We start from the raw sequence: 25,102 nt of genomic DNA, 5'->3' as shown, positions 1-25,102 counted from the left end.
GAAAAAAAACAAACAAAACAGCTCGTTTATTTTGTTTTCACACGAGAAGCTCCAAGTGAAAAGCTTTTAACATGTTTCTTTGAAATGCAATCAGAAAAACAAAAGTTACCTTCCTGGAGTTTTAACACTGATAGACATGATTTCTACTAATCTGATCAGAGGCTGAAGGCCAGGGAGAACATCGTCACAACTTCTTCCACATGGATAAAATCATCGTGAAGTGAGAAGTCCTCTCTGGTTTCACATCAGTACAGCAGGTCAGTGTGGGGGGGGGACCTGTGTTAAAGTGCAGACTAGAGCCGGAGGGGGGCGGCTTCAAGACCTAAATGGACACCAGGGGTCAGAGAGGAGCCTTCCTTCCCCCTGTGAACCGTAGCTTATGTTCAGCACATTTTCAAAGTGGCTCAGTAATTTATTACGACTGTAGATCACCATTCATCGAGTCTCACTGCGGCGTCACACTGTGAGCAACGCCAGCGTCAGGAAAACATCGCAGAGTGCAGGTTTTTATTGGCCTGTTCTGAGGTGAAACAGTTGGTTTTAAAGTGTAAACACTTTAGAGGATTAGAGACGCTAAAAAAAGAATTCTGACTTTAATCTCAGAATTGTAACTTTTTTTTTTTTCTCAGAATTGTTTATACACAATTTCATCCAAATCTAGTCTGAAAACTCAAATCTAGGTACAGGCTTCTAGTGTGGATAAAGTTTACAATTCTAAAACAAGAAACAGCTAAGTAATTATTATATTTTGACGCAGAATTAGAATTCAAAGAATTAATTCAGAAAAAAAAGTCTGAATTCTGAGATTAAATTCAAAATTCTGTTTTTATTCAGTGGTCCTAATTATCTTCTTTAAACCCTTGGTAATAGTTGAAGGATTTTTTTTTTGTTTAATGTAGTGTACAACTCCAAAAGGATCAACTGATTGGCCCAACAATGGAGTTTTAAAAGTGGTCTGACTGGATAAACAGCACATAATTTACTTATAAAATTGTTTTAATCAAAAAGTTTTTAAAGATCATCGTGCAATGCCTTAAGGACGCATTAATCTGTGAAGTTTTTATTTTGCAGCTTTCTGCAACAAAAAAACCCCGACAGGAAGGGAAAAAGCAGATAGCCAAGTTTCCAGCTGTTTCTGGTGAAAATGTTGATTTAAGCATTAGGAAAGCATCATTGAAAGCTTAGAGTTTTGTTAATTTAAATGAAGAAAACATTTTGGTTTGCTTCAGATGCTTTATGGTTCATATGAATGATTGTTTCTGTATCTAATGCTATGTTGGTTCAAGCTGACTCACGTTTCTGTCTTCAAAATGTATTCTCTCCTAATCTGGTCAAAAACAACTTCATGATTTCATCAAGATGTTTAAAATTTTAGTCAGTCAGGACCAACTTTTGGCTAGAAATGGAAAAACAGCTGCTTGTTCTTGGCTGGAGAACTTCTGAAATTTCTACATCAGTTTTATGAATAAAAATAATTTTAAATGTATTTAAATCAGGCTCTTGTTTTCACAGGGGACTCAGGCAGAACTGAAGGTGTTGAGCCTGATTCTCTCCCTGTTCAGACCCAAAGTTAAAATCAGAACTTTAACAGATAAATCAGAAAATGTTATTTCGGTTGTAGCTGATGGCTATTTGATTAAAGTGAAAGCAAGTTGAAAAGGTGAATGTTACCAAGAAGTGGAATTACAAGTTACAGCTGGAACTTCCTGTTTCCATGCAGGGACCAAGATCCAGAGTTTAAATATTCAAAAAATAATTTTGGTATTATTTTCTAAACCTTTTTTTTTATTATTAAAGAGTGTTGGTGCTCTTTAATAGAGCGGTCAGTGCTCATGCTACTTAGCAGTTTTTCCTTCCATGTTTTTTTTTTCTTTCCAATTAGATGTCTCTGCTGAGCAAAACAGTTACAAATTAAATGATATTTAATAATATATGACCCAGAATAATAATTCTGACATCATATGGTAACCAGCAGAAGCATTACGGCGATTATTTTTTTCCAGATGGCTAATGTAAGTGTAGGGAAGTGCTTGAATGTGTCGGCGCATGTCAGTGTTGGATTTGCTCTTTGTGTTGTGGAGCTTTGTGGAGTATGTCCTCTGAAGGACACCGTACTTGGCATTCGTTAGTGTGCGCTGGTAATACAACGGCCAGTTTCTGCTCTGCATTCTAAAGGTAGGCAATACTGACCGCCAGCTCCTCAATGTAACAAAATGTTACTTTTAATGTTCAGCTAGTTAGTTTTGTATCATTGTTAGTTTTGTATCATTTTGTCTTCTTTTCTTCTTTTTTTATATATATATTCTGCATCTGTAAATCAAAAGATAAAAAATAACTGCGTTAATGAAAGTTGACAAGCAGTTTCTGCTCTGCATTCTAAAGGGCGAAGCCGCATCGCTGTCAGGTGGTCCGAATAAACGGTCACAACCACGATCCCAAACCGCAGTGTGTGTCAGAGTCTTGTTTCCTTCCGACGAAAACCTTAAAGAGTACACAACGCAGAGTCCAGGGAACAACGAGGACTCGACTCTCACAGCCAAGGGTTACATAAGGGAATGCAAATTGTTATGTCTTAGAAACAATAGTGAAATAAGATAAAACATCATATCTATACATTTCTACAATTTTGATAACTTCAAATAAGTGAGAATTGTTGGGTTTGTTACAATGCGTCTCTGTTAAAATAAAAAAAAAAACAACTAACTTGTAAGTTATTTAAAGTTCTTCTCAGTTCTGGGAACTGAGAAGAACTTTCCAGAAACTAGTTTAGGTTTTAGAGACAAAGTTTTGTAAAATATTTCATTTGGGAGGCGTAAAGCTGACCTGTGAACACCAAACAATAACAGTGCAATGATGATGGAGTGTCTTTAAAGTTTTCCATATACACCTGAAATCAAATCTTTTAGGTTCCAATTTTAAGTACTGATTTATTAGATTATGAAGAGAAATTAATGCTAAATTCGAGTCAGTTCTAAAATCAGCCAGGCTGCTCACAGTGTGAATTCACCAAACATCTCAAAGCACATCTTAAGATTTCCTTCATGTGTCGCCAGACCAGACTTCCCATAATAACCAAAAGGTGTGAAGCACTGGGTCAGGTCATTGCTGGTTCAGTTTAACAAGGACTAAAAGATAAAATGAAAAGTCTAACTATGAAACCGCCTCCTTCACTGCAAATGTGCAGCGGTCAGACAAGGCATCGGGTTCGGCGTTCAAGCACATTGGCACTGAGAAAACGATGGGGGAGGGGAGAGATGGAGAGCTTACTGAATATTTCTTTGATTTGGAGTACATTCGTCATTCTTCCTTGAGAGGATTGAAGTAGGTTTTACAGTATGGTGCTGGTGGGAGGAAGCAGCTTTTAGAGGTAAAGAAACATCAAGTGTAGCAAACTAAAGCAGTGGCGGCTGGCAGCCAGCAGGGGGCTCCAGGGAGAAAAACAACAGTGATGGCAGCAGAAGCCTCCTTCTTCTCTGAGCTGATCCACAGCAACCCACTCTTGGCACTTTTTGGGCAATGATAAACGTTTGAACGAAATGACTGGAAAAACAACAAAAAAACTAAACAAAACAAGGTCGTTCACTGCGCTGTGCTCTCGGTCCGCAGAGCTCTGATCACGCTTTGGATGTTCTCTTCCGGGACCTGGAAGAGAAGCGGCAACAAGAAATTTTGTTTTAGTAGATAAGGTTACTTAGTTCACACGGTCTGGTAGTAAGAAAGCAGAGATGATAAAAACGACTGAACAGATGAATGAGGAGAGGCAGACTGCTGCACTCAGCTGAAAATTTTACCATTATAAACAGACAGCATCTAGCGACCAAAAGCTAAGCATTGTGTTTGTCTACTGCATATAAGATACTGACTACTAAGGTTTTCCTACCAGAGCATGGTCAAACTTGAAGGTACTAATGTAGTAAGCAGGAATGTCAGCTGTTGCCAGAGGTTCTGATATTTGAGCCACGATGCCGCATTCATCTGCAAAACACGTCAGAAAAAAAAAAAAAATCAACTCTTCATCTCAACATTGACAAAAACGGTTTGCATTGTTTTCTAAGTGCAAAAATACAAAACCAGAAGCAAATATTACAGTGGATAATCCATAATCCACAACTGATCCCCAACTTTCATTTAAGGAACATATCAAAAAAATAATTTATGTAATTAAATTTCTTTATCCAAGTAATCATCCAGAATAACCGATTAATTGGATATTAAATTTTAGGAGCCATTGAAGCTTCCTGTAGCTCTCAGACTAAGAAGAGCTACAAGAAGTCGACTAATCCTTCAAAATAAAACAGCAGGAACTCACCGAAGCCTAAAGGTTGTCCTCCAATTCGAACCATTTTCCAGAGCTCACCAGAGGCGCTGGTGAAGAGAACGTTGTTTGGAAACCTGGAAGAGAAGAAATGACAGATTAAAACTGAAAAAAAAATCCAGATTTAAACATCACTAAAATCAGTTAAAAACCTGACCCCATAGACATTTTAGACAAAATAATGACTAAATACACAAAGCCATTTTGAATAATGTATTCATTCAAAGCATAATTATCATGCTTTTTACTATCCACAGCTAACTATGATAATTGTAGAAACAAGAAATTACTTAAATACAACCAGACTGACAACACGAAGCCCTGATGGATGTTGTTGCTATGGAGACACACCACAACCAGTTGTTAGGTTTAGGAGACTTAACATTTAAATAACTTTTTTTTTCCTTAATAAATTAAACTACATTTTGTATTTATTCTTTGTGGTATCAAATCTGAGATATGTAAGTGAGATGAAATCATGAAGACGAAACATGTCAGGTGGTAAATGTGGTTTCTTTGGAATATTTTCTGTAACTTCATGTATTTTTCCCTCATCTAGGAACTTTCTACAATAAAGTGAAGCTGCGATGTTTCAATGTCGTCTCTACAAAACACCACTCGTAGAAAAGTATGGTTGTTGGTTGCCATGGAGACTAAACGCTGGCTGGGGAAGAGATTTTTTTGAGAACAGCGACGCCACACAAGTGATGTTTGATCTCCTAAATCTGAAGGAAAAAAAATCTATATAATCCACAGCATTCAGGACAAAACCTGTTGGTTTATTGGATATAGTTTTTTTAATAAGAGGTTGAGTTACTTAGCTTATGTAACATTTACTATAAATAGTAAATGGCCAGGTGCTGAATAAGAAATCTGCAAGTAATGAAAAATACTAGAGGGGTGATAGATTAGGAAAAAAATGGATAGATTGATGAACAACTGATTATCCAGAAACTCCATTCCCTATGAGACAGGGAATAAACTTAAAAACATTTATGTAATTTTATGTGTTAATGTTATTTGTATGGCATGTTTGTTTCATGGGACTGTGAATGGAAATGAGCATCTTGTTAAATCCGGTGTATTTACATTATTAATATTGTACCATTGTACCATCATTAATATTCATTATTCCATCAAATAAAATATATTCAACTATTGATTAATTATCCAAGCATTTATTTATTTATTTTTTTACTTTTGGTTTGTTTCACAAATAAATAAGGTAAATTGAAGATATTCAGTGGTTAAAATAGAAATGAGAATAAGAACAGGTAGATTCTTCAGCTTGTTAAACCCAGGAAACTGCAAAGTGAAGACAAATAGGTCCCCTGTCCCTTTAAGGCACAACATTACAGAAAACATGGGGACAATTCTGACCTACATGCTACAGAAACCTGAAACCAAAGGTTTGATTCATATTTTTTAAATGATTTTTTTGTTATGATTTCAGTTAAGGCATCAATGACATGTCCACTTCTGGTTCTGAATGGCCGGGCTTTGATTAGGCCGTTAGGGACGAGGTGGAACATGAAGCCGGATGCTTTTCTGCATGGGCTCCAAGCTTAATGAGGGAGTTCATGGAGAGAAAATGGGGGACTCGGTGGAGAAGGAATGAGTCAGAACGACACCCACTGTGATTTAAGTACACCGCATCCACCCAAGAGGTTCGTTATTGCTTAGCAACAAGCTAATCACCCCCTCAAATAGCAATCATGAATTTATTCCCCCGATATAAAAGTAACGACCCCTTTAGCAGAGAAAAACAACATCTTGAGGAAACGAGTGGGATTTTCAGGGAAAAAGAAAGATAATTAAGTTTAATTTGTGCTCACCTCTGAGCCGTCTGTTCGTCCATGACCAGAGAGATGTAGCCCTCGATCAGCGAGAAGGAGAAGAAGCGGATATGACTGGAGTCCTCGCCGGACGCCCCGACCTCTTTTGACCTGGGGAAGAAACTGAAACCTTCAGGAACTCAACGTCTCTTATGGTCACATCCAGCTCGTTTTCATTCCTAAAGGTAACCTGAGGTCTACGGCCCATACAAAACATATTACATTTCATTGCACCAACTCATTCTTATATAATCAGATTTTAGTCTGATCAGTTCTGCCTATTTTCAGAAGGAGCCATTTTATGGTGTCTTTTCACTTTAAATTAAAATAACGTGACAACGTTGAGTCTAAACTCAACGTTTAACCTTGCAAATAGACGCGCAACTGTAAACCGTACATCTTTGAAAAGCAGAAGTAGAGCCTCCTGCACAAACCAGCAAGAATGAAGAAAGTGGTTTCTGGTTGATAATTCGACAACTAGACGCTTGTCTTTTCCAGTGGCCATTGTACGGTTCATAAAGAAGTAAAACAGATGTGCTGGAGCTTTGATAGGTGAATAAGATACAGCAGATCCATAAAACCGTACTTGTTGCCATCAATGTTAGATTTTCAGATGAATTTTATAGTGTTTATTTATATATATATATATATATATATATATATATATATATATATATATATATATATATATATATAGTATTAATTTATAGTATATAGTATTAATTTTAAAGCACACATCCAAAAGAAAACTATATCACTTTGTAATCATAAAATTGCAATAGTAATATGTATAACTTTTTATTATAATTAGATGGATTCAGTGAAAGAAGGTGTACTTTCTTTTTTATTGTGACTATAATACTTCACAAGTATACTAATATCTTTAGATTTTACAGATATTTGATCAAATATGTCTATATAGAAACTATTTCAGGCACCTGGTGTTTCACTGCAATAGAGAAAATTTGAGAGTCAAAGCAGGAAATTTAAATGTGTGGTTGTTTTTTCTCTTAGTTTATCTGCTTGGAAAAGGAGAATGTGGATTTAGTCACTTATTAATCTATTTTATTGTTTTATTCAGGCAATCTATCATCAGATTTGGTCAAATGACTAAAAGATTTTTCATTTTGGTTCTAAAAGCAGCAACATGTTAGCTTCCTGTTTAGACTGAGCTTCAGAAAACAGCTTCTCTTCCTGATCAGCTTCAGAGTTGAACCCTTTCGGGATACGTTGAGGCCATGGCGTAGTGAGTGTCTTACCCTCCAGAATAGAACATGACATCCATGAGCAGCGTGGCGACGGAGGGCAGTGTGTCTGGGTCCAAGCTGGTCACACAGAACATGTTGCTGGGGCTGGACAGAGGGTGAATGATGGGGCGGGGCACTAACACACGACAAAACATCAGTGGTTAGGTGAGATCAGCTTAAAAAATAAATACTAATAAAAAAAATAACTACCAAGTTTTGGCTTCACAAATCCGTTGGAGATTCCCAGATTGTGTGCGGCGACTGTTTCTCCATTGACAACCCGGAACAACGTGAACTCGGAAGACAGGGTGTGCATGACCATCGGCAGGTCGCGCTCTCGGACCTGATGGGGGGGAAAAATAAAAACATCAAAGAAATTTAGAGAAAAAGTTGCAAAAACTTTAGTTTGACTTAAGGTTAAGGGGTGAAGATTAAAGGTCCTGAAAACTTAATTTTCTTTAACTCACCCTTCACTTGGAAACTGTGCTTACAAAAACTCAAAAGCTAAATATTCTTTCCAGAAAAGTATGTTTATAAAAAAGAAATAAAATAAACAAAAAAGTACTCTTCTCTATTAAAAATGTTCCAATGTCTAATGTTTGAGATAATTTTCAATCAACCCCAAAAAACCCAATGAAATTGATTTAAACTAAATCAAGGACATTAAAGCTTTAACTTTGATAAATTAATTAGATTTTAATGCCTACAAAATGTTACTGTAACTTTTGTATTCACATGTTTCTGCTACACCCGTAAATCAGATGCACAAGCTGCGTCCACAAATGGCGACAAAGCCGCTTCTGCCCGAGTTCATTTCTGCGTCACAAAGAAGAATTAACTGCTTTATGACGGATGAAAATACACAATGCTGTTGTTCTAGTTGTGCTAAAATGAGTTAGCTAAACAGCGAAGCTATTCTAGCCTAAAATAGCATCTCAGTGCTAACTATGTATCAGCAGCACAGACTAACGCTAATGTCAGCGTCCACGTTTCTAAACTTCCATGAATGACCAGGAGATCCTGAAACTCTTTACACCAAACTGATGGTTGGATAAACTAAATAACAGGTTAAAAACAAATGTGTTTGTTGTTGAGCTAATATGTCTATTTATTCAATAATTTAGCAGCTCAAATGAGTTTTTAAATTGAAAATGTTGCTTATTTTGACAGCATACAATTCTCGACTAAATTGCAGTTTAATTACAGACCTGCAATTAACTTGATTAAATCATTTTAACCAAGTCTTAATGTAACTAAAGGCTTCTCACTGGTTTCCAGCTTTACAGCTTCTGAAAACATATGTTTTTGTTTTTTTTTTTAACTTGCCGCTTGCAAATGCACTCACAAACTAAATATTTTCTCCATAAAATGTGTAATTAAAAACAGGAAAAAACAGAATAATTGTTTATTATGTTCCAATATATAATGTTTTAGCTCATAATCAGTTATCCTCAAAAAGCAATAGAAATGCATTTAAATATGCTTTAGTCACAAAAAACATTAGAATACCTAGTTTTTCTGTGTGTATGAAAGGCTGGCATGTTTTCTTATATTTTCACAAACAATAAAGCAGAAATATTTAAATTAATGAGGCTAATTCAGATTCAGTAGAAATATTTTAGTCTGATTAGGACTTACAATCTGTCTGAGGGTCCAAATGAGGATTAGAAACCCAAATAAAAAGGGGATTGAATGTAATTCAGAGTAAAAATTTCTTTAATATTCATAGCTCAGGCCAACTTCTTCCATCTCATGCATATAAATCAATATAAAAATCTACTTTTGTTTCAGATTATAGAATAAGAAATATATCAAAGACTTTTCTATACTTAATTTTCATTTATTCCTAGATGAAATGATGCAATCACATCCAGTAGGGACATTTTAGGTTATATTTGAATAATAATCTTAACACGAAGCAACATAACAGTGAAAACAGATTTTAATCCGATTTGTTTTTTGGCTTCCATAAAGATTTGGTTGGAAATCTACAGTAAATCAATGTCAGACGTTAAGGAGTTGATGTGGGGAACGTTGCGGTAAACATTTGTCTGTTTTATGTAAAGCAGGCAGAGTGGAGACAGGAAGCAGGTCTGAGTTCGGTACCTTGGTTTCCAAGAAGCTGAGCTGCTGATCCTCTTTATGTAACAGATTATCAACGCACACAGCCATTATTTCCCCCCCCATTTAAAAAAAAAAAAAAACAGAAGCTGCAGTGGGTCAGCAGACCTTGTTTTTCCACAGGACTGAGGCAGTAAAAACAAAGAGTCCCTCTGGATACTCCAGAGGATTTCCTTCCAATTTAAAAATCAGACAGTCAGTCATCGGCTCATCTCATCCACTGTTATTGCCTTTTTCATGCGGGCTCTGTGGATGTAAACAACAGCCTGCCAGTGGTTGCATAACAGACAAATAATGCAACAGTTACAGCAGGCTGTAAAGCTAACCAGCTTTATGCCAGCATGAATGACGTGACGGCAACCTGTTCAGTTTAAATCAAAATCATCATCATCATCATCATCATCATCATCATCAGCTTAATCACATCCAAACGTTTCCTTTAATGTCTCCAAACTAGTGGCTGAGAGGGATGACATCACAGCTGGTTCTGTGGATAATTAAACATTTTTAATTTACCTGCAATAAAGACGCATTTCAAAGTAAAACAGCATCAAAAGTTAATCTAGAAACAGTAATTCTAGATTAATTCCAGTCCTTTCAAGCACTTTTTCCTTCCACTAAACTTTGTGAGTATGCTTGGATACATCAATCACTGTAGAGGGAGACGATGCCGACATTCACACAGAAGGTAAATGTGACCCATATTCAACTCTCACCTGAACGGCCCAATTCCGATCTTTTAAAACAGACAAAAAAAACAAACAAAAAAAACCGATTTGTTCCACTTCCATATGTGGAAGTACATCGGATAAATATCCGATAGTTTTCAAAGGGTCTGGAGCATAAATGCTCATGTCGCATCTTATTCGACTGTTACATCATAGATGTGAGACATGCGTCATAATTCTGCACCAGAAGAAACCAGACGCTGTAAATCTGGACATAAACAATTGAAACAAATTATATTTATGAAAAGGATGTAAAGTTTGCATCAGTGAATCACATCAAACCCAAACTTATTTCTGACTACACATCAAAACAGACTTCTCTACAAAAAAAAATGAAATTTTTAGATTAATATCAGAGACAAATTCTCAGAGAGTTTCTTCAAAATTCATAAATCTTCCATATTCTGTTTCCAAAGTAAATTCCTTCCACTGCAGCTCTAATATGTTGGGCCCCTCTATATTCTCATTTTCTACATAACCAACATGACGGCAATGAGTGAGAAAGAAGCAAAAGTACGAATAAAAACTTGAACATCCCTTCATAGAGCCGGAGGAACAACAGATCAGCATCGCTTTAAAACATTCTGATGGAGTCTGACTTCCCTTAAATAAAAGAAACGGCACTATGACGGTCAGAAAGGACACTCACCAGGATGAAGTCGGTCTGATACGTTGACAGCATGAAAACAGAGATGTTGTGGTCGGCCAGTGGCGCGATGACTGATTTGGCGATTTTGGTGACGCCGATAGGCTGTGAGCTGGAAGCGTTGCCGCCGCCGGAAACCACATTGAGCGCCAGCCATGTTGAATCGGCAACACTGATGAGATTTGACTGAGGCAGCTCTGAGGAAGAGGGGGAAAGAGTTTTTATTCATCCTTTCTGTGGAAGCAACTGGAGTCTGACGTTTTCAAACAACTATCCTGGGCATGGACACCACTCCAAAAGCAGGAAGCAGGCTAGAGTGCAGGGCATTCTGGGTAAATCCAATCAAAACAGACGAACGAGTTTAGAGCTAGCGGGAGAAATGGGTTGTGTTCTTTTAGCCTGACACAAAAGAGAAATCCAACAGCTGCTATAATCTGATGCCACTCCTTTTTGTTTGCTTTTTATGAAGAAGGACGTAGTGCTCAGTGTCTTCTTTAGAGGTTTTTGACGTTTCCTTCAGTGGTTCTTGGTGCACCGCCCCATAGGCGAGGAGGGGAACATGTTTTTTCTTTTTTTTTAAAAGGCAAGAACAAAAGGTTTAAGGGCAAAGGAAAAAAAAAAAGGAAAAAGAAAATTCCCGTAAAAAAAACAACTTGGAAATTTTCTAGAAAAAAGCTTGGAAAGTTCTGTGTTTGAAACGTCAAAGATTTTCTAGAAAAAACTCAGAAATTTCTCGGTTTCAAAAGTAGACTTTTAAAGCTCAGAAGTTCAGAAATGTCCTTGTTTCTAGTTTTGTTAGAAATATACTCTTTTTTTTCTCCCTACATAGAATGGCCCTAATATGCCGTCGCAGTGCCCTGTGAAAGTGAAATGCACCAGTTGAAAAGGTAGCAAAAGTTGCAATTTTCCAATTGAGTCTATTTCTAACAGGTGAGAAATCACCTGCACACAATAAAAACTCATAAATCCTTAAATGTTACTAAAACCATCTATTGTTTCTCAAAGCAGACGAATACTTTAAAAACACATTTTACCAACACAAAATGAGCTTTTGAAGTAAAATGCATTGTCATATGTGGATAATGTGTTTGGATCACCAGTGAATGGACAGTGTCTTCTTACTGACAACACATAAATGCTAAATCAAAAAGATTAAAAAAAAAAAATGTACAGATTTTCTGTACTTAAACAGGAAAGTCACGAGTCAGAGCTGATTAAGAGAAAATTCATTTCAATTCAAATTCAAAGATAATTCCAGAAGGAATTATTTAATGATCCAAATATCTTCAAAGAGTTGTGGTTGGTGATGCTGCGGCCAAGAAGGATCTCCAGTAGCAGTCAGTCTTGCAATGAATCTGAAGAAGCCTCTGACTAAAGACTGTTGCTGGATGACATGCTAACAGCTCAATTTCAAGGCAGAGAAGACGATATTTCCACAGCAACATGCTCTGGATGACACCAAGCGCTGCTAATCCACCTCATTTGCTTTTGCCACTCCTCTTTAAAATCTCTGTCTGGCCTTTTGTTTAGAAAGACGGAGTCAGGGGCATGGTGAGAACATCCTCCTTCTCTCTCAGCTCTTTGGTCCTGCTCTGCATCCATGAAGCCTCCTTTTTTAACTCCTCTGGGATTTGGGGTCAAAGTTCAGGTGTTATTTGAGCTTCAAGAAGTTCACCAGCTGCTCCCGGTTGTTAAAAACATCTTGTTGCCACGGTTACATCATATAACAAGTGTCCGAAAGTAAAAGAGAAAAAAGAAAGAGCAAAAATCCCTCCGGCTGCACAGCATCCAGACAGAGGAAATAATTGTTTTATTTTGGATCTCTGGCAAAACTAGTGCAGAAATCAGCTTTTTAATACAAGTTTTACTTTTTAAATCACTTATTTAATAAATGTTTTATAAATATCTAATTTCATTCAAAGTCACAAAGATTTGAGTGGAGCTTGATCATTTCAAGAAACAAGTAGGGCTGAAACGATTAATCGTATTGATTATGATTGTTTTTTTAAATAATTGTAAACTAATTTAGTAATTGATTAAGGATTAACTGCAGTATTCAGATTCAAAAAAGGAAATGTTTGCTGAAAGAAAACATTCTGAGAGCGGCAATTAAGCCAAAACTGTACAAAAATATACACATTTTGCAGTTAAGATATATATATATATATATAAACTTCTTCAACTTGGCAAATATATATATATATATATAAACTTCTTCAACTTGGCAAAAACATATTTACATAGTTCTAGCAAATTTGATAAAATAATTCAAAAATTAATCAATAGACCAGTCGTTAAGTCGTTATGTTAAGTCAAGCAGAAAGGTCTGGTCTTTTCACATGTTGAATATTTTTTTAGCTGCTTAGCTCCTCTGCTACAAATGATCAAGCGTTCACTAAGAAAATGCTGTAATTGCGTCATAGGTGGTAAAATGTTTATTATTCAAAAAAGGAATTCAATCATTTTATCTTCATATTTTAGTGTATTTCTAATTTAGCATAAAAAAACTTAAACAGTTAAATGGAAAATCTGCAAAATGCACCACTTTTTTTATTAATCCGATTATTCAATTAATCATCAGAATAATCGACAGAATCATTGATTACTTATAAAATCCTTAATTGCAGCTTTAAACACAACAATAAAAAAAAAAAGAAGAAGAAAAAAAAAGTAAAAATCACAAAAAGCTCTTGGTTGTAACCACTGGCAGCGTTCTGTCAGGGTCCGGTCAGAACCGTGTGTTCTGTTTACTTGATGTCATCCGACACGGCTTGCTTGAGTTTCACCCCGTTTCTTAGTCCAACAAAACACACACACACACACACACACACAGAGGCACTTATCAGTGTAAAATACCTGCAGCAGTTATGCAACACACACCATGTGTCTCCAGAGTAACTGAGGAGGGTCACTGTGGAAACGGCGGCATAATGACACGGGTTCGTTCACTCAGCCGGCCGCAAAGAACGGCGGCCGGCCAATTGGCCTCGCATCTATAACGACAGAGTGTGCTCAAACAGTGGCAGCCGAAGTCGCCGCCGCTGGACGCGATTAGAGAAAACACAACACGATCCCCATCCACGGTTACCAAGGCAACTTCCTTAGAGACAGAGGCCCACCTTTAAATCCTTCCTCGTCCACGATGATAGTGTAGTCCTCTGGAGTCTCCGTCAAACTGAAGAACTTGCATCTGAAACAGAAAAAACCCCAAAAAGAACCCCGGTAAATATTATTATAACACTTAGAGCTGCTTCAGCTGTTTTAAGTATTCATAAAGGAATTAGATAAACTGGGAAGTTGACCTAAAAAGATGCAAGGCGTCCCCAACAAAAAAGGCAAAGCTTTTAATACATAAATTTGATCATTTAATAAATTTTTTTTTTTTTTTTTTTTTGGTTTAACAAATGAGGTCGAACCAGTGGTTCTCAGGGAGTGAATATTAACATCCTGGTTATAAATATAGCAATAGATGGCTCAATGGGGCATTGTTCTGAAGAACTGAACAGGTCAAACAGAAAATGATAATTGAGGTAAAACAATCTTGGTTTGAGTAGTTTAAGTTTTTTAGACTTCACCACCAGCTGAGCTTACAGCTCTTGTTTAAATCTTTGTGAAATAATCTAATTAGTGTAATATTAGTGTAGGAGGTAAAGAAAGCAATGATGAGGAACTGGAGAAAATGAAGGAACCAATAGACTGCAATAGTGGAGAAAATGTTTATAATTGAAACTACAAACTACACAAATGGACAGAAAATGGGTAAAATGGAGAATTTATATAAAAAAAATAACTGAGGTAAATGTTACCCAGCAAGTAGTTGAATGTGCCCCATGTTTTCTGTGTTAAAACAATGTAAAATCAATAAAGACTAAGTGACAAACAAGCTGTTTTCAGTGCACTTTGTTCACTTTAACCCATGTTTCAGCAGAAGCAGAGATTTTCCATCATGTCCTTGAACAGACAGGGAAACAGCATCAACATGAGTCTGGTGATAACCTCGCTGCTCGCCGGCCTGCCGCTCAATATTTACACTTTATATTTGTCTGAACGGTGTGAAGGAACAGAAAGACATCAACACAGAGGCTCTAACAGCTCTGCCTGGGAACAAAAGCTGATTTCCTTCTTGAATTAGACGAGCTGTCACACGTCACCCTGATTTACGGCTTGTTTTGTCGAACGGGGACATTAAAGATGACGAGGACCGAGCGTCGTCCCTCTGGTCTGGGCAGATTCGTTCTCCTTTTATCATATTAATGCAAGCTCTGTTTAATGACTTTGTTTACTCTTTGACATGACTGCATTCAGATTAACACGAGACAGGAGAACCACTGCAGAGACGCTGAACATTCGCCTTCAGGAGGAAGCGGCCGCTGCACGTCTGGCTGGCATAAGCCTCACTCTGTGAGCATGTTAGGAACTTCACATGCAGGCTTTAAATGATCCCCAAACACACACGATTCACAGCTCTGGGTTAAATTACCGCACCGTGGAGAACAGTGATTAAAACAGAGTTTAGTCATCACGAGTATATAATGAGGATTTTTTTTTTAAATTTTAAAAAACAAAAACAGCAAAAAAACAACTTGGATGGTTTAATTTAAGACAGAAAAGGAAAGTACTTCTAAATGCAGTACTTTCAGGTGCCTTTTAAGCAGATTTTAATACTGTTTTTGTTTAGTTTTTATTTTATTTTTTTCTATTTTTTTAAAATAAAATTACAAATGAAAAATTATTTTCAAAAAGTGGCTTTTACTTCAGTCATCACTTCTGTGAGATATACATTATTAGTTTATTTATAAAAAATAAATCTAATTTTATTTATTATACTGTACATAAAATAATGCAAATATTTTTTTTATATTTAAAACATATTTTAAAAAACATTTAAAAATAAATTTAATTAAAAAATTATAAAATTCTGTCATAAAAGTAACTAAAGCATGAATTTCTGAATTATTTCAGGTCTTTCTGGGAGAAACAAATTGAGGACACATTCCTCTGTTGAAGCTGTTAAGTCGTATCGAGTGATTTGCCGATTCTGCAGAGGTGCTGACATTCATTTGGAGTCAGGCTGCAAGCGCCTGACCGTAATCAGGATCTTTATCTTCCAGGAGCTGCTCTGAACTCGTCAGCGGCCGGGACGATACCGAGCCAGAGTCCAGATCAAACATTTATCTCATGGAGATTTTCAACACGCTTTTCAGAATCTTTCCCTGAATCTGGCAAAAGATTCAGGAAGCTTTCACCAGTTTTTAACAAACAAATAATCATACTTTACCTCAATCCCACTAAATAAGGTTGGTCTTTGCTCACTAAACTGGATTCACTTTAAGGATAAATTAAATAATATTTATATTTTTACGGAAGGTTTTAGAAAGAATTTCTTTCTTTTTTTTTATTTTTTTTTTAACAAAATTTAAGCAATACATTGAGGGAAAATTAAAAAAAATGTACAATTTATCGTTATATAAAATTTCTCATGGGAATTTTGATTTGTAGCAGCAAAATTACTGTTAATATGTGAAAATCTCCACAATTTAAAGTGTTGTTGAAATTATTTAAATTCATGTTCTCTTCTGTAGATCCAGTGAAAGAATCAATAAATCTCATTAAAATCAATAAGATATCCAGTCACTCTGTGCCCCACAGCAATTAAAAAATAAATAAATAAATCACGTTTTCTGCAACAAGTGTCCAACAGAAGCCTTTTTGGCTTAATTATGGCTCTGGTTTCAACAAATTGAAATTTTTTTGAGTCCTGAAATGAATTAGTAAATTAGTAATTATTTCAATAATTGATTCATCACAATCATTTCAGCCAAAAAAAAGTCCAAATCTAGTTTATAGCATCTCCCCCACCAAAAGAAAATATAATCCTTGTTCTCTTGATGTCATTTTATTGCAAAACGTTTGGGCAAATATTTTATGGCAACGCTGCAAAACTTTTGAAACTAAACATTACTACAAGAAGAAGAAGAACTGCTCAGATTTATTCAGGTTTTGGCCAAGAGGAGCCCTGCATTAGGAGGATCAGCAGGTAACAGAGAACAGAGTGGAAGCTTGTTTAAGAGATAAATAAGACGCTGTAAACAGCAGCAGAAAAACATAGCACTTTTCTTTTTCTTTCTGTAATCACCTGCTGCCGAGTTTCCATTGTGTTCCTTTGAAAGAGCAGCACTTAAAGACTTTTCCATGATCTTTTTAGATTTCATTTTGTGAATGGGTTCAAAGAAGAAATAAGAAAAAAAAAAAGACAAACTGGGTTTTCAATTCTTAACCGCAGATTTGAAAAGAAATCAAATCAATATCTGCAAAAACAGACTGTATGTTCTCTAAAGATGAAAGAAAACACTTGAAGAGGCTCATCAGAGAGGAGCCACTTCAACATTGGTCCCTCAGTGGAACAACAGGGAAAAACAACAAAAAAAAATCCAGTGTGAACCAATGAAAACTCGGGCCCTGCAGTCAAATTATATGAACTTATGTAATCCTATCTGGATGGCTGCCAGCAGCATGCAATCACTTAAAAAATGGACCCAAATATCAAGTCTCATATGGGAGGAACTTGACTTTGTTCAAGAAATGTTCTTGTCTCATCTTTCAACTTACACACTGCAAAAACAAAATCCTACCAAATGTTTTCGGTCTAGTGTCTAGTGCAAATACCTCAGTACACTTGAAATAAAACACCAATAACAAGTAACTTTTAAGCTATTTATAGGAGCTTGTTTCAAGTAAATAATTTCTTAATATTGATGAAAAAGTACTAGATCCACAGGGAGAGTATTTCACTTAAAATACATTTTCCCCAATGCTTTAGTGAAATAATCTCCCAGTGGATCTAGTATTTGCTTTAAAATCAACAAAAAATGATTTACTTAAAGGGGGCCTATTATGTAAAATTCTGATTTTGCGTTTTTATACTTCCATTTGGGTCTCTACTGCTTAAAAAAAACAAACTAAATGCTTAAAAACAAACAAATAAAAAACACTCATCTGTTTTTTGATGTCTGGAAAATGTGCCGTTTTCAAAAACCTTCCAGATGTAACATAACAAATTAGCAGGCGCTGCCCGTCACATAGAAACCCAAGCAGAGCTTCAGTACTCTTGACCAACTGGTTTTACTACTGAATGTGCTGTACAATGGCTGCTTGAAAAGTGCTTTGTTCTTGAGTTACACCCAGTAACAGTAAGGAGCTCAAAATAGGCAGAACTTAAATCTCATTAGCAGAATTATTTTGTACAACAAATGTAATCAACATGTTTTGTATAGGCCATAGATCTATCCTAACCTGCTCAAGGAAGCATAATAGGCCACATTTAAAACACGCTCCTATAGCTTGCTAATTTTGTCTTATTACATACAAGTGCTAAGACATTAACACTGGAACCAGACCAAAAATACTAAGATTTTGTGATTTTGCAAACTGCAAATTTAACTTATGCTCATATGTAAAAGAAATAAGTTTTTAAAGTAGTTCTTCTGCAGGAGGCGGACTTTTGATGCAGAAAAAAAGGTCATTTTTACAGCAAAAGTGAAGCTACTTGTTAAGCTAGCAGGTAATATTAGCCCAATTCCCTCATCAGGTAACGAGCCATTCATTTGGTACAGGTGTGTTGGAGCAGGGATGCATCCAGCTGCAAGCAAGAAGCTCCAGAGGACCAGAGTTGTACACCTCTGGTCAATTACATAAAATCCCAACAAAATACACTGACGTTTGTATCTTTATCATGTGAAAAACCCTAACAATAAAAGGGAAAGACTAAACATTTCAGAAAACTCCCAAAAAGTAGTGGTTACCATTTCAAATGCAGTGGAAATTAAAGTTGGAAGATGACCTCCAGAGAGCATCAAGTGCTCATGGTTGCAAAACAAATGGTCATTGTTTATAGTTTATCACAAGTTGTAAAGGTTAGTTTTTCCAGTTTATTTCAGGCAGCCTGGCCTGTTTAACTGCAGTAACTTAATATGAGAATCAATATCAATAAAAAAAAACAAAAACGCAAAAGCACTTCTTCTTACTTCCTGTCTGAAACATCAGAAATCAAGGAAGCTGACAATAAAACCATTGCCAATAGGTATTCGTATATTAAGCATAGGGCACGAAGGAGGGTTTAATTATGGGGTTTAACTGGGAATATTGCTATGAAAGTGGAAAGAAAGACAGAAGAAAGAAAGATTGGACACAAGGAAGGGATGAAGGACATAGATATGAAAATAAGAAACACAATGAAGAAGGGAGTAAAGAAAGTTGGATACAATGAGAAGATAAGACCCAAGGAAAAAAACATGAAGAATGGCAGAAAGTATACAAGGGAGTTAAAAGAAGGGAAAAAACGAAAGAAAGACAACATTTAAATAATGGGAGAAAGAAAAAAGTCAGCAAATATGAATATTTCCAAACTCTTATTAAGGCTGCAGTATATAACTTGTATTAAAATATATTAATTTCAGTAGGTTTTTGAAACTGTCACCATGTTAACAGTTTGATATGAGAGACAATCTGTGGAAAAAAAAAAACTGAGCTCCCCTTTCTTCTCCCAGTGATATCTAGAAAACCAATCAGAGCCAGGAGGCAGGTCTTAGCGCTGTCAATCACTTCTTTGTGTCGCTGCTCATCCCTTACTCTGTGGTACGCTGCAACTAGCACAGCAAGTCATGAACGCTAAGGCTAGTTGGCATAGCCACCGATGATGGAAGACAAATGGTTTTTCTGTAACAGTAAGTAGTTTCTCTATCATTAGCACATTTAGCAGGAGGTACATGTGTTTGAGAGCGGTAAGACCCTCCTCCTGGCTCTGATTGGTTGTTTTTGGTCAAGAGTGGTGCATTTCTTCAGACAGCAATAATAGCTCAGTGAGGAGGTGGAGAGGATCCATGTTTTTACAGATTATCTGTCTCACGACATGCTGACAGTTTTTACCAATATATAAAGAAAACATTTTTATAGAAGTTACCATACTGCACCTGTAACTTACCATTTTTCTTGTTTTTTTCTTGAAATTCTACAAAAGCTCTTTGCCTTAGATTTGATTACACAAAAAGTGTTCTATAAATAAAGTCTTATCGGTTGATTGATTGATCTTACAGACTGCTCTTTGGAGAATGTTGCTAGCATAAGTAGTTTGAGATGACGATTGATTAGATCAGCTGAGAAAGATAAATCTTCAGATATTATTGGTCCCCAAACTGTAATCAATACTAACAGCATTTGGCTACAATGCAACTTCAGGCAGTTTTGATGCCGTCAGGTAAAGATTAACCTTAAGGGATTGTGTTTTATCAGCGATTAATCACAGCAGCACCAAGTTTTATCTGGGACACCACACAGAAGGACAGAGAGGTAATTACAAGACACCAGCCACAACAGAACCAGAAGTAAAAACCAGTACTATTACTCTCATGAATGGGTGTTAGACAAGTTTTCTGCAACATTCTGTGAGAGCGCAGATTAAAAACCAAGTTAGCCACAATGTTTCTGAGGTTTGTTTACATTGAAACCTGGGAAAATCTTAACAGAAAATAACTAAAAAGATGGCAATTTAAAAATGTTATGCAATGCCATGGCGGGTTCAACAAATGATAATTATTATAATAAATATCAGTTAAGTGACTTCTAATAGTCCTAATTTTGCTAGAAAAACATATTACTTCAAAAATGAAATGTTCATAATTAAATACACTGACAGAAAAGTTGGCCTTCTTTTTCAAAAATAAGGAACAATATGTTCAACTTTTAATGGAAACCAAACTCCTTAAAAACCTGAAACAAGAAATACAATAAAAGTCAGAAAATGATCACCTTTACAAATTTAACTGTTAAAGACAATTTGACAAGATATCAAAAATATTGTTGTTTAAGAATAACACATTTTATATTGACAATTTACAGACTTAAATGTTAAATACTAATAAAAAAAAGTATGTTCAAGTCTATAGTTCAAAATATTGCATTTTTTTTCAGTTTAATTTTTTTTTTATCAATAATGCTTGTTAATGTTAGAAAGATATGATATATAAACTGATGCGATAAATCAGTGATGTCCAAGCATCTTGACATGCTCACCAAAATAGTCTGACTTATTGTGATATTTTTTTTTACTTGCTTAGCAATGAATGAAACAGAACATTTTAAAGAAAGAAGAAAGTCAGTTTGTGGAATTACTATTGACAAACTTGTTATTCTTTTATTAATTATTTTTGAACAATCATCACTTTTGGACTGGTTAATATAATTAAAGTACTCATTTTCTATTTTACGATTTCAATTTCTTTGACTATTATTCAATTTTCAAGTCATTAAGCTATATTTTTAGCCTTATGATTTTTTTTAAAACCTCGGGTTATACTATTTTAAAAAACACTTGTGCTTGCACACTTTATTTCTATACATACTTTACATAATTTGATTCTAATAATTTGGTAATGGTGGGTTGCATAAGGAGTTTAAAGCTTTATTTGGACATATAAAAAGCCAACATAACATTATTTGTATACCAGTAGCAACTAGGGTAGAGCACCAAAACAAGCTTTTACCCAGGGCCCGCATCCTGCCATTTACGGCCATGACGACCGGATCTTCTACATTAAAAGTTTCCGCCTTTAAAATGCCCTCATCTGCATGCAGAACTTTGCCAGATCAGGCTAAAATTACCCTGACAGAAGCCAGAAAGCAACAACATAAACACCAACACCGGCGTCGAGCCACAAAGCTTCGTCATAACCCTCCACAAGCCGGACAGGCCCTGAAACTGTGAGCTGCTCTGACAATAACACCTAAAAGCAGCATGTTTGGAGCATTAACACAACTCCAGGAGCGAGCTGCAGCTCCAGTAAACACCCTTTAAGATGCAACCCCCGGTGTTTGCTGGCTAGGTTATCAGCAGCAGCAGGAAAAGCACATAAAACACACATGAAAACAGTTTTACACGGATAACACCACTCTGAAGTTGCCTACCTTGTTTTGGAGGCCAGGAAGGCGAGTTTTATTAATCCATGGGTGCAAATCTCGATCCCCTCTTTCTCTATACTTGCCACTTTCAGGCTGTGCTCTAAAATATGAAGCTCCATCTTTTACGCCTTCTCATTGGAGGAACGACTAAAACTTAAAACAAAATAACTAAATACTGTGAGGCAGAAAGCATAAATAAATAAATAGACACATACGGCAGGCTGGGGCGCATTAAACAGGGAAAGAAACGGGGAGGTAGGGTGGAATAAAGAAAGCTGAGGTAAAACCCGGACCTAATGTCAAACCCACAGCGGAACCCCACACCACTTCCGCTCGGTGCTTTTCAAAGTAAAAGCGGCTTAAATTACCCAAAAATGAAACGTTTCAGTCATAAAACGTCAAATTAATCATTTTGGGTTGTTTATGTAAACCGATTAGCTATGTAGTACCTAAATATACTATTCACTTTACAATGAATATATTATTCTTGTCAGTCCCTCAAACAGAATATATGCTAAAGTTAGCATCTGGTTTTACCTGGGCTTAAATACACAAATGAATAGATTACAATTTTTACAATACAATTTTTAATCAAGAAAACTTTTTAAATTCAAATGGAGCTATATCAGTATCACTGTAATCACATAATAATGTAATAACTATGATTTGTTTTTAAAAGTAAGCTGGCGGTAAGCCAATTAGCCAGTTACAACTGCTGCTAGAAAATGCAATGTTCAACTGTTTCCCAATTGTTAAAGTTCTTATGGTGCTTTCTGTCTATACTCGGAAAGTTGGGGAAAAGTCAAACAGATTGATTGATTAAACCAAACCATTGATGTTTGGTTTAATTAGAAACAATCAAAAGTAAAAATTTAAAGTTAGTTTCTGTAACTTTTAGCTTCATGCTATTGACAGCAGCCATGTTGGATTTTAATTCAAAAATATTTAATTAGAAAAAAAAAAACTTCATTATGGATACTAAATGTAACCTATACATTTAAATTTAATCAAAGAGTTGTTGTAGATAATTATGGTTGTGTATATGAAATTTTCCTATAGCTGTCTGTATTACAGTAAGTCTGAAGAAGCCTCTGATGACATTCTGTTAATGTATGACAGAAATTCCTATTTTTGAAACATCCAAACCACACAAACAATAGCAACTGAACCAAAATAAAGTACAAAGTGCGAGACCAAATGATACAAATTGTATATAAAAACAAAAAAACAAAAATGGAAAAAATTAGATAAAGTGGTGGCCTAATTGTTGTACATTGTCTTCATTACAATCATTAGTAACTTGGTGACTGGATAACTACATAATTCCACGCTCTTTATTAATGTACCTTTATTTTGAAGAAAACCTATGAAAGCGGAAGGGACTCTTTAGCATTTCTGCAGTAGCTTTTTGCGCTAAGGTACGCTGCTCCCCATGTTTGCTCACGGACTGGAATAGTTAGCAGCTGGTCGGAGTGAAACAAACAACTTGCCATTCAAACGAAGGGGGGCAGGTCTGCGCTCGACCGGAGCACCCTGGGAAATGTAGTTTTCTTGGGCACCTGCCAATCTCACGCTTAATACTGACAGAAGCAGATATTATCCCTCACAACTTTAACTTTTGTATAACTTGACACCATTTTCATAATATAACACCTGTTAGTTTTAACCAATAAATGATCTAGACATAAAAAGGCTGCTAAATCTAAGGGATTAGATAATGTTAGAGACTAAACATTTATATTAGAGAACAGAGCCAGTCCAAGGATATATGGGCTCTAAGCACAGTTTAATTTGGGGCCTCTTTAGATTTTAAGGGTGCTCACTCCTGTAGTTGGTTGGCCTTATTTAGAAGTTGACATGTTACTGGCTCCACCCCTATGTCATAACACAAACAGTGTGTCATAACAGTGTTATGACAGACACAAAACTCAATGCGTTACCAGAACCATTTTTGCCTCATCAGCCAAGGTTAGGGAGGGGTTGCACGATGGCACTTTTGGTAGTATTGTTGTCTTGCAGCACAAGGTCTTTCTGTATGAAGTTTGCATGTGGGCCCTCTCCAGATACTTCAGTTTCCTCCCACCGTCCAAACACATAACAGCTAGGTTAACTGAATACTCCAAGATTGTTTTCTTGCCTCATAGTCTGGTTGGACTCGGTTCAACTGGTAACCAAAATTGCAACATTATACCACACAGGCGCATCATTGCCACAGGAGAGTAAAGGAATTCTCAAACTTGCATGAAAGAATTGTGGCAACACTAGATGGAACTCAGATTTTTGTGGAACTTTAGTTTTAATAGATTGCTCAACGCCACCACCCTGGGAATTTCACCCAGAGAATATTACCTTTTGTTTAAGGCACACAGTTTCGGTTATGCGAAGGATTGAAACATCCGAGACAGTTTAAAGTTTATAAAAACCATTTATTAAATTATTTTTTTAATGCACTTTTTAAAACCAGTTTAAGAATGAAAAACAAAGGAAGTCAAAGAAAGTAGAAGAGCTGCAGTAGCTGAGGTTACCGGCCGGAGGGGGCGCTATGGGGACGACATCCACCAAACAAACAAACAAACAAACAAAACCTTTAACACCAGACGCAGTGAGACAACCCAAACTCAAGAATCACAACACACGGAAGAGGAAGACACCGTCACCGGACCTCAGCAACTGCAAACAAACAAAAACAGTTAACCAATATAACAATCTTAAACCTCAAAATAAAACAATATCAACCCGACTAAATAAACAAAAAGGGCTGTAAACAAAATAGAAATTAACTAACGATAGACAATACAAGTTAAAACATCAGGACCAGGCGTGGCCCTCTTGCCCCACCAAAGCAGGAGGTGAAATGGGCTCGCCGATGCCACACCCCAAACACCGCTTCAATGAAGGCGGATGACGCCGCCGCAGTCCAACTTTAAAACGATTGTGCAGAAATCCGGGAGATGAAAGCAAACGGAGATCCGGGAGACCAATGCAGACAGAGCAGAGCAGCAATGGTCCAACTGTGGGGGACCTGCGAAAATTAGTCACCATTTTAAATAAAACTGGAACAAACTGGAGCTTATGAGCGTTAATTTCTTACCTGCCGATCCACAAACATGCACACACACTCGCAGAACGAGGAAGAGAAGGAGCGCAGCGCAGTGGCGTTTTACCTATGATCACACTTCAATTTAGATTTTCTGACCAAGATCAGCTAAAGTGCAGGGAGAGAGAACACCTACCACCGACCAGCGCCCACAGGACGC

The 25,102-nt window shown here is 36.4% G+C and overlaps 1 protein-coding gene and 1 long non-coding RNA gene across 2 annotated transcripts; both read right to left on the bottom strand.

Moving 5' to 3' along the window:
• castor2 (cytosolic arginine sensor for mTORC1 subunit 2) lies at positions 1-22,164 on the bottom strand. Its single transcript, XM_007563884.2, has 9 exons — positions 21,852-22,164; positions 14,012-14,082; positions 10,896-11,089; positions 7,608-7,740; positions 7,410-7,533; positions 6,151-6,261; positions 4,310-4,392; positions 3,881-3,975; positions 1-3,642 (listed from the first exon to the last, which is right to left on the bottom strand). The coding sequence occupies exons 1-9, from the start codon at positions 21,962-21,964 to the stop codon at positions 3,580-3,582; spliced, it is 987 nt and encodes a 328-aa protein (XP_007563946.1). The 5' UTR covers positions 21,965-22,164; the 3' UTR covers positions 1-3,579.
• Positions 22,165-24,309: 2,145 nt separating this feature from the next.
• Positions 24,310-25,076, bottom strand: LOC107837566 (uncharacterized). Its single transcript, XR_001663585.1, has 2 exons — positions 24,937-25,076; positions 24,310-24,867 (listed from the first exon to the last, which is right to left on the bottom strand). It is a non-coding gene; the product is annotated as an uncharacterized LOC107837566 (long non-coding RNA).
• Positions 25,077-25,102: the final 26 nt, after the last annotated feature.

Source organism: Poecilia formosa, unplaced genomic scaffold, assembly GCF_000485575.1.
Source record: "Poecilia formosa unplaced genomic scaffold, Poecilia_formosa-5.1.2 Scaffold152, whole genome shotgun sequence".
Classification (NCBI taxonomy): domain Eukaryota; kingdom Metazoa; phylum Chordata; class Actinopteri; order Cyprinodontiformes; family Poeciliidae; genus Poecilia; species Poecilia formosa.
Note: the sequence above shows the minus strand (reverse complement) of the source record. Positions and strands in the feature narration are given on the sequence as shown.